This window comes from Scheffersomyces xylosifermentans (assembly GCF_036884685.1).
Source record: "Scheffersomyces xylosifermentans strain CBS 12540 chromosome Unknown RJT20scaffold_7, whole genome shotgun sequence".
Taxonomy (NCBI): Eukaryota; Fungi; Ascomycota; class Pichiomycetes; order Serinales; family Debaryomycetaceae; genus Scheffersomyces; species Scheffersomyces xylosifermentans.
Window position 1 is genome coordinate 1384357 of NW_027042945.1, and position 10785 is coordinate 1395141.

General features: G+C 42.6%; 2 protein-coding genes across 2 annotated transcripts; one reads left to right on the forward strand and one right to left on the reverse strand. All coding sequences in view use genetic code 12, as the record gives it.

Moving 5' to 3' along the window:
• Positions 1 to 345: 345 nt before the first annotated feature.
• Positions 346 to 4089, reverse strand: REG1 (protein phosphatase regulator). The gene has a single exon (XM_064920920.1). The coding sequence runs from the start codon at positions 3965 to 3967 to the stop codon at positions 563 to 565; it is 3405 nt and encodes a 1134-aa protein (XP_064772727.1). The 5' UTR covers positions 3968 to 4089; the 3' UTR covers positions 346 to 562.
• Positions 4090 to 7909: 3820 nt separating this feature from the next.
• HNM1 (Hnm1p) lies at positions 7910 to 10073 on the forward strand. Its single transcript, XM_064920922.1, has one exon. The coding sequence runs from the start codon at positions 8148 to 8150 to the stop codon at positions 9762 to 9764; it is 1617 nt and encodes a 538-aa protein (XP_064772728.1). The 5' UTR covers positions 7910 to 8147; the 3' UTR covers positions 9765 to 10073.
• Positions 10074 to 10785: the final 712 nt, after the last annotated feature.

The window sequence follows — 10785 nt, forward strand, 5'->3', positions numbered from 1 at the left end:
TGAAGTACTCAAGAACTCCAAAGAGAAGAACGGATTGTGGGGTAATGTCAATACAGCAATGCTACGCAAGTGATGCAGATGATTATTTGATTCTGCGCTACCATATACATATTTTGCACCTAATGTACTTGATCCATTTAATGGCTTATGGCTAATGGCTGGGGCAGGATAGCGTTTCTATTAGATACTATTCGGCTCTGCTATTCAGGATATTGTCATATAAACTTTAGTTCGATTAGCGACTTAAAAAATGGAATATTTGGCATTAACAGCCATTGATACTGTCAAGTCTTCCCCAGTTGAAGGCATGAATCTTTATAATTAAAGAATTACATAGTTGACAGTCTACAGGACTGCTAATAATAATTTACATTTAACATATACGAATATATGAGTATTTATGATGAAATGAAGTAAAGACTGGCTCAGGATGACCGTCGGGAGTCCACATCATTACGACGGGGCTTACATTCCTGGAGCTCTATTAATGTAGGGACGTTAGATTCTCTCATTCTGCTCGATTCTCTTAAGAAGTTACTTCATTGTTGCTGGTTTTGGATCTTCATTGTGGTTTTCTCTGTATCTTTCCTCTGACACTGCTTCCAGCATTCCAGAACATATCTTTGGCTTGATCAACAATGTTTTTGGCGGTGCCGTCTTCTTCGTTCAAGTGCCCGTCGGGGGAAGGTGAGCGAACCCCATTTTTGTCAGCCACTTGTGACAAAGAAGCATAGCTGGGGCTACTATTTCCTCTCTGTTTGTTTATCACTAATGATGGTTGTTGATGGTGCTCATTTTCCGAATCAGAATCACTCTCAGAGTCATCAAATAAGAAGGTATTCTTAGCAGCTGAGCCCACAGAAGTGGATGATGCGGAAGCTGCAGGCTGCTGTTGAAGTGCGTAGCTAGACAGCTGCGGCAGTTGTGTCTTAGGTGGAGTGCTAGAACCCAGAAAAGCGTTAGCTGAAGTAGTGTGTGGTGGAAGTGGTGAAGCCTTTCTGGTAAAGGTGGTTGTAGTAGGTGTTATCAAGGGAGAAGATGGTGCAAGGTTAGAGGGATTTGCTGCAGGAGAAGACACTGATTCACTTTCGGTATTTGATGAAGTAATAGAAGGAACACTGGGGGATTTATCATCCAGGTGAGATACAGGAGTATTGAAAAACAGCGCTGATAAAGCACTCGAGGATGATTTTTGCTTCGTCAAACCTCCACTGAAGAACAGCTGCGACAAGGAACTTGAAGAAGTAGGCATCTTCAGAATTGCTGCCGAGGAGTGGTTTGGATTGATATCAGAGACTGGAGCTGGAGTTGGCTCAGCTGCCTCGAATGCTTCTGGAAAGTGTCTTGGGGTAGTTGAGCCCTTCTGAGATGCACTAGAGGATGAAGTCATAGCTGGACCAAAAACCAGTTGAGCAAGGGAATGACTAGATGTTCTAGTTGCAATTGAGAGTCCATCATCCGAATCATCATCATCAGAGCCTTCGGAGTCACTCACATGGAATGGCGAAGCTACAGATTCATGAATAGACGATGCATTCGATGCTCTCGGCGCGTTTCCAATAATCTTGCTATTATTTCCACCAGTATAGGCATTAGCATTGGTGGTGGTAGTATTAGACGGCACATTGTATCCATATCCACCGGTATTTGTATTGCCACTTCCCACATTGTTGATATTACTCTTACTGATGATAGCAGGATTGATGATAGGCAATTCGTTACCCACCTTCATTCCCAGGTATGCATCTTCATTTTCTATTACGTCATAGTCAAAATTCAGACCCATAGTGATGTTTTCAGGAACATCACACACATCTGGGGTCTCTTTCTTATTAGAGCCATAAATTGCATGACTAGGATCAACGGTGTAGACAGTATTGTAATCGTAGTAGTAGTCATATCCTCTACTTACGTCATTATTCACATTGTGCGATAAGGATGAAGTGTATGGATTCTCCTCGTCGCTCTCTTCATCAGAACCGTAATTGAGGGATGTGGAAGGAAGGAGATGGATGGTTCTATAAACTTTGCTGCTATTAATAGTTGATACTGAGTCTGAATCTTCAGTGTGATCTGGCTCCTTCGAGTGGGGATTTGCTTGAGAAGACAAGGATGGCACTCCTGCTGTTGCAGGTGTATTTGGAGATTTGACTTTCAAAAAGAATCCACCTTCTTCGTCATCATCTTCGTCGTCGTCTCCTTCTTCATCGGCGTCGCTGGAATATACGCCTGCGGGTTGGCCAGGCGCAGCTGTGCCATCACTAGAATTGCCATAATTGTTTACATTCTCATATATGTATCCATCCTCTTCATACTCGCCTTCGTAGTCCTCATCATTATCATAATAGTAACCGTCATCTTCCTCATCATCCTCTTCGTCATTGTAGACATCGATAGATATACATTGTTGAACCTCGTCGTTAAAGTGTATATGCCTTTGTGCCTTCTTCTGTTCTGCGCTGTTCAGCAATATACTTTCATTAGAAGTTCCAACATGGGCAGTTGGAGAGTCTAATGCAGTATCGCCAATAGCTTTGTTAGCTACAAGGCCGCCACTTACCGCCGAGAGAGCATTAACGGCAGAAGGATCGATCGGAAGAGAAGCAGTCAATGCATTTCCCGTGCTAACTGCGTCGGCACTTGCTGCCTTATCCTTTCTTGGACTTAAAAACATCTTGAAGTTGGTGGCTTCGGCGTCATCATCTATGTTGGAAGGCCCAAAATCAGGGGTCTGTGGTTGATGTTTGAGATTAGTAGCTGAACCTTGCCCTCTTGACTCCTTCAAAAGACTCTGAAGCTTGATTACACTGCTGTTAGCGCTGCTACTACCACTTGTGTTATTAGCAGTTTTGTACTGAGAGTTTAATTTTGCAGAAATGGCATCATAATCGTCGAATTCGGGGGTTTTCTTGTTGATATTTGCTCTATGTTCTTGCTCTCTTTGTAACTCCTTCTGTATTTGGATCTGCTTTTCGCGTTGTTTCTGGTACATCTTGTTTGTCGCTAGTTGAAGCTTCAACAAGTTTGAGTGTGAAATCATAGTTTCTTGTACCGTTCTACGCTTAAGAATAGGCTTGGGTGTTACTGGGCAATCCTTATTAGGAATCAGTATATCACCAGCTACGGCAGATGAAGCTGTGACAGCCTTATGTGAATTGTTATTGCTATCAGGTGTATGATCCGATAAGTACAAAGAATCGTCATCTTTGAGGATTGGGCCGTAAAGCCATGTCACATCACTATCTTTCAGCCAATTGAGCGCTTCAGGGCTGATAGTCTTGAGGTTGCATCGGCGTTGTGCCCAAGTTCTCCAAGATGCATTTTCAAGACGAGCCGAATCGGCTACATCCTTCCTTTTCTGGATCACATAACGCCAGGACTTGGAGATGTCCGATACATCCCATTTGTGAGAGAGGTAATCGACATGCTGTGAGGGTTCAGTCATGATGTCTGTGTCATCGTGGGGAAGGAGTTCAGGTGAATTCAAGTCAAGTGTTTCGGAAAGAGTAGGAGAGGCCTCACCTGATTCAAGTGCAGTAAGTGGATGAAGTGGAGAAGCGACTGCCTGCTGGGAATGTGACACTGTGCTGGATGGAATAGCATTGGTGCCACGGCCCATATTAGGAGTGCTGGTGCTACGTATGATGTTGTTTTCACTATCTTCCAGTGATGACAAGCTGTCGGACGTCAGGGACGAACTTGGTAACATGGCTGATGACGATAATGTCGATGGAGATATCTGATTTTGGAGATCTTGCTGTTGTACTGGGGAGATGCCATCAGTGTGTTCTTTATTCTCGCTGGTTGACGGCGTCATGCCATCGCCAATGAAGTCGTCCAAAAGACCCATGGACCGAGTTCTTTTCAACTTGAACGTGGTATTCTCGAAGTGGTCATCGTCTTCTGCGTCAACATGCTGGGACGTGGTTGCGCCGCCGCAGAAAACTTCACCTTGGTTAGATGTCATGGTTGTATGATATCAACGTTTGAAGGTATGAAATGGGACTAAGTATGTAGCTATATGTGCAAGTTTTCGGGGAGTCTCTGTTAAGGGTACGACTGTGGGTATTAGATGGTTGGTGCTTGCGAAGGATTGATGGCTTTCAGCGGGTTTCAGGTTGTATTTAACTATGTTTCTGTTTGGCAGTCACAAAGCACGGAAGATATCTAGAAACTATGAAATAATCCGGCGGTACCAACTAATCAGGATGCTATGGAGATATTGGGCCGCTTGTGGTTGCTTGTATAGGGCGGCAAACTAAGTGGAATGGATTCGGATCCCAGAGATGGCCAATGACGGTTAGCCAGTTGTGTTCTCGAATGATGGAGAATGAATGATGATCAAATGATGGGGCGAAAAAAATCCCAGCAGAAGCGGATGACTTTGTAGGGTGTGATATAGCCAGAGTAGAGACGAGATACACGGACCGTGGTGGTATGTGAAGGGGAGATGGTTGTGGAACTACAGTGGCAGCACTGGAGAAGAAAACGTAAAAGGGCTGGAAAGAATGGAAATGATGGAAAGAAGGAAGAGTGGAAAGGGAAGAAAGAAGGAACAAAAGTTGGAGATACAAAGGAATTAGAGAAAGACGGTAGCAAGAAATTTAGTGAGCGGTGTCGTGGAGGGTAATTTTTTTTTTTCGTGGTAGAGGTTAGTGAGAGAATTAGTGAGAGAGGTTAGTGAGTGAGGTAGTAAGTCAGTTTGTGAGTCAGTTAGCTTAGTGAGCCAATGAGTGAGTTATGTTATTAAGTGACATTGTGACTCTGTGAGTGAGTGAGTGAGTAAGTGAGAGTTCTTTTGCGACTTGGTGAGTTAGTGAGTTAATCAGAAGTAGTCAGTTAGGCGGTCATGAAAGACAAGAGCTTGGAGCTACAGAGAGTACCACTGTGAAGCTACTACAATATAAAAAAGTACGAGTGCTTTCTGTAGTATCTATTAGCTATTAGCATTACGGAGAGAAAACAATAAAAAACAACTGCTAAACTGGAACTCATTCTACTGAGTCGGTAGGTAGTGGAGAACGTCACCGAGAGTCGTCACCGAGAGACGTCACTAAAATAAATTCTGGAACTACCACCGAGAAGTGGAGACCAAGTGTTCTGTAGAGTGTATGTTTGTGTTTAAGTTTTATGCCCCACGTCTATGTATATCTATCAGATCTCAAGATGACAGGATATTTGATTGTTGATGTAAACCTATACAACAGAGACGACACCAAAACATAGAGTCCTCGGTCAAAATGGGCTATTTGCATTGTATATATCCATTGTTGTCCTCGTCCCAGTCTTTCGTAAAGGCGACCAACACAAAACTCACATTGGCTCTGGTGGTGAATACAGACATACTGCCAGCCCGTGAGCCAGTCAGTGGCTCTGCGTACTGACGTTTACCACAACACCGCGCACAAATTACTGAGCACGCCTTTTGTGGGGATCCATCGTAACCAATTCTCCGTCACATTAGATAGGGGATTTAACCGCAGACGGCGACTCATGGACAAAATGTGTTCGTTTATCACTTCCTATAGTGGGACTCCGTAGTATATTCCTTTGGTTCCCAGTTGCGTCCCACTCCGTTAAAGGTCCTCCCCAATTCGCTTGACAGGCACAAGCCGTGGATCATCACTAAACCGCTGGCGAAACGGAGTCCGAATGGGAAATGAATACACCATGCTTGGTCTGTCTGCAGGCCTCAAAGGAACAAATCGGAACGGCACAGAGTCAAATGCGTTTACCTGGGGATGTAGCTACCTAACCGAAACCAGATCGAGAAGTAAGCAAACAGCGCAGGCACCGGTGGAAAGCAGTTGCATATCAAAGGAAACGATTGGAACCGTGGTGTCCTAGACGACTACAGGAACAAGTTTGAAAACGAATGACAGATAAGAATAGGAATTGAGATCGTAGAGACATGCCCGGGGTCCCCTTACTAACCCGTTGTTTGCTACACGTGAAACACATGGAAGTAGGGTACTCCAGCAGTTTCGTCCAGCCGTCTACAATTGCCTCGGGAGCTTATACAAGCTGACTAGTCTTTGAGAATATAGATTGGAATAGACTCTCAAACAAAGCCGACTTACATGTCAAGGTATGTAACCATAGATAGAAACCACGTGAACCCCTAATTAAAATACCATGCTTTCAACCTGTTTTCTTGAACACTAGTATCAATCAAAACAACCTATCCTATGTTGCATGTTAACTCAAAACTTTAAATTGGCTATTGTTCGGCCCAGTTAAGTGCCGGTTCTGAAGCCACTTCCTGTTGAGAATGATTCATTACATCATAGCTAGCTTTTGTTCATGTGCGCTATTTGCCAAGTTGTACAACGGATTTGACATATTGGTTCCTAACCATAGTGACTATCAGAATGTACAGTCTGATCTCCTCAGTGGTCAAATTGCCTGATATGCTGCTACTCCTAAAATCGCTCCGAAACTTCGGATATCTCCATACAAATATCACTGGAATGTTCAAAATCTTCAGTTGTTATGTGCGCTCGGGGTAATCCGGAAACATCGCGAATTTTCTAGGTCTAATAATGCATTCAACATTATAACTGACTCCGACAGCCTAAATTGAAATTAGTCATCACGTGCATAATTGAGCGTGACTTAGTCATGAGGGTGTTTTCGAAGTGACGTTACATTTTGTCGAAACATTTTCCTGTATTACATCAAAACCTCAAACACCCGTGCCGCAGCCCGAGGTGGCAGTCCTAATTTGATGTACTTTTAATTGACTAGTCCATCCGGGGAGATGGCGTTTGGATGCTACTCTGGCATGAAGAATTTTCAATTTACGAGGTATTGAATTCGTTGCTTCGGCATTGTATTTCCAGTGTTATATTTTGAAAACCACAACGGTCATGGAACGTTTAAATTATCTGTGGCCTTTTGATTTGGTCGTTTTGTGCCGTTGAAAACTTCTGCATAATAATGTGGAACTGGATGTATGAAATTGGCCCCTATTCTTGTGGGTGTCTGATAGCAGATTGTGGGTTTGATAATTTTTACAAAATTTACTAGCTAGTGGAGTCAATATATATATAGTTTACCAAAATTTCTGCACAAGGTCCACAGATCACCGCACGGCAGAGATGATGATACACGTACGCCGTATACCATACGCCGATAAAACGTGTATTGTACATATTGCACATGATACGACACTCCAACAATAGAATTTCAATTCTAAACCACATTAAATAGTTGATCTACCACAAAATACCCCATAATAAAGCCTTCTCTTCTAATTTTTGCCGGCAGGAGTTCTTGCTTATGTGCCTCCATTCCACATTGGATTTTTTACGGTAGTCAATTATTCAAAACAGGCCATTCCTCTATTCATAAACTCTTCTCCCTACATTTTCTAGTTATATCTGGGGTATACATCTTAGCAGGGGTGTCCTTGTAGCATAGACTCTCCGTTCCTGGGCCGAACCGTATCCTAGAAACACATTCCACGACTGCAGCACACTAGATCTGGACACTAAACTATAAAAATGTCCTCTATCCATCGTATTGCCTATTCTGGGTTTCTGGGCTCGAACGCTCTAAAGAGCAATAGCCACGACCCAACACCCAAATTTTTTCACATGCATTCTGATGTGTTATCCTACACACTATTAACGCTGCATCCCATCACTCATTGCTCTTCTCTCTCCTGATTGCTCCATAAAACACCATCTTTCGCCGATTGTAAACTACGACATGCACTCCTCCACGTCCCCATATACGTTTTCATAGTTAGGTTTAACATTATCGTTCTTTAATATAATTATTATTTTTTTGTCTCATCCTCCATTCACACGATAACTAATTTTTTTTTCTTATTTAGGTGACGGTTTCTTCGATGGCTTCGTTCTGATTGGAACTGGATAAATGCAAAAAGATTTCTTTTAGTAATTTTTTTTCCATTTCTTTAACTTCGTGAAGGCCCTGTTCTCGTTTTCCTTTTTAGTATAAAGTTTGCTGAAAGCCCGAAATTTTTCACTTTTCAGATCTGGTAGATTTTTGTGGCTAGTATCGCTTGTACTTGTTGATTTTTTTGTATTGTGATTGTGGTGGATCTCGTTTCTGTCTCTGCGTTCGTACATACATATATAGATCTAGTAGTAGCCGTCGCATAAAAGTACTCCAAAAAGATGCCTGAATTCGAGTCTGAAAAGTACGCCGATGCCCAGGTCACCAGTGACTTCTACGGTAAGGGCGAAGACAACTTCGAGAAGTCTTCTAACAATGGTAGCTTGAACCAAGAAACCGTGTCCATCTCCAACGGTGGGGCCTTAAAGAGAACTTTCTCTACCTATTCCGTCATCTGTATTGGTTTCGGCTTGACCAACTCGTGGTTCGGTATCTCGGCCTCATTGATCACAGGTATTCAATCCGGAGGTCCTCTTTTGATTGTCTACGGTATTATCATTGTCGTTGCCATCTCTTACTGTATCGGTATCACCTTGTCTGAATTGTCTTCTGCTATCCCATCTGCTGGTGGACAGTACGTTTGGTCCAGAGTTTTGGCCCCAAAGAAGTACTCCAGTTTCTTAGCTTACCTTTGTGGATCTTTGGCTTGGGCCGGTTCGCTCTTCACCTCGGCTTCCATGGCTCTTAGTATTGCCCAAGAGTTGATGGGATTCTGGGTGTTGGCTCATCCTAACCACGAGATCAAGAAATGGCAATTATTCGTCATTTACCAGTTGATCAACACCTTCTTGGTGATCTTCAACTGTTACGGTAAGTGGTTACCATACTTGGCTAGAGGTGTATTGTACACTTCCATTTTCTCTTACATCACCATTACTATCACTGTGTTGGTTATGTCCAGAGGTAACTACCAACCAGCCAGCTTCGTCTTCACCAAGTTCGACAACCAAACTGGTTGGGGTAGTGCTGGTATTGCTTTCATTGTCGGTTTGATTAACCCTAACTGGTCTTTCTCTTGTTTGGACTCTGCTTGTCACATGGCCGAAGAGACCACTAAACCAAGAACTGATATTCCAAAGGCCATTCTTTCCACTGTCACCATTGGATTTGTCACCGCCTTGACTTACTCCATTGCTATGTTCTTCTGTATCAGAAACTTAGACGCTATCTACAACTCTGGAACTGGTATGCCAATTTTGGACATCTACTACCAAGCTTTGGGTAACAAGGCCGGTGCCATTTGTCTTGGTGCCTTGATTTTCATCACTGCTTGTGGTTGTACTATCAGTTGTCACACATGGCAAACACGTTTGTGTTGGTCTTTCGCTAGAGACAATGGTTTACCATTCTCCAAGTACTTGGCCATTGTTGACCCTAAGTTGGGAGTTCCATTGAACGCCCATTTGTTCTCTTCCTTCTGGGTTGCTTGTTTGGGATGTCTTTACCTTATCAGTGACGCTGCTTTCAACTCTATGGTTGTCGGTTGTATCACTTTCTTGTTGTTGAGTTACATGGTGCCAACAATCTCCTTGTTGTACCGTGGAAGAAACAACATCAAGCACGGACCATTCTGGTTGGGCAACTTTGGTTTATTTGCCAACTACGTCACCATCGCTTGGGCTATCTTTGCATGTGTTTTCTTCTCTTTCCCATCCTTCATGCCTGTGACTGCCAACACCATGAACTACGTGTCCGCTGTCATTGCCATCTACTTGATCTGGGCACTTGGTTACTGGTGGTTCCCTATCAAAAGTTGGTCTTGTAGAGAAACCTTCGCCGGAGGTATCCACAACAACGAGGAAGTTGAATTCCCAGACGTCTGCTTGACTGATATATAAACAATTCCTACACCCATTTTGCATGTTTCGTCATTAATTTTGTTTTAGATGCAAAAAAGTTAAGATTCCTTTTCGCAGCCATTATAGAGCCAACCATTATGATCGCTTTCCTTTGTCATTTCCTAGTGATGCAGCCGTCTTAGAGCTGTCATGTCAAGTTCGTTCAATTCTATTCTTAAATTTTTTGGGGCCCGTGAAACAAGGGTTTTCGTTCATATCCAACTTAATAGTTTAGATGTTTATAGACCTTGTCTGTGTAAATAGTCTAGATCGATATATGGATCGATGTTTCAAAGTAATCAGTGTAGATGTAGAGTTGACGACTTAGCGAGGTCGCTTCTGATGTGCTTAGAAGCTCAGAAGAGTAGTTCCATTAGGATTCGAGTATAAAGAGAAGTTGAAAGAAATGCCGTAGAGTATCACCAAAATAGTGAAAAAATCAACTTTCTCGAGATTGAAAGCTCTACCACAGTATCATTGATCAAGCTTGAGCTACTCCAAATGAAGTAGTTAGCCATTGGACACTTCGGCGACACCAGAGTATAACGCCCAGAAGAAAGAAACTGACTTAAAAAGTGGGGACTCTTGTATTGCAGTTACAGTACTGTTGATTCTACAGTTAACCATATACCATTTCATTCTCGTCGGTTGTTTACGAATAGTGACAATACACGTCGGTATCGATGTTAGAATAGTTCTCTCCTCTTCTATGTTGTCTCATGGGCTTACTATATTCTCTCATGACTTGTATTAATAACATGAAATCAATGTTGACAAAACAATCTTCTTCGTCACCATTTTTCAACTTGATCTGCCACCTATTCTACAATACCACTACTACATCCTTCTATGCTAATACACATCATTTTCTAGAAAATAACTACAACCAAACTAAAACTCATTACAATTCTCTTCCTTACAAAATATATGGATCATCTGACACCTCTCTTTCATCATAACTTCCAGACAGGTTCTTAAAGATACAACTCGCTCTTTCCATCAACAATCGCATTTGAGAATG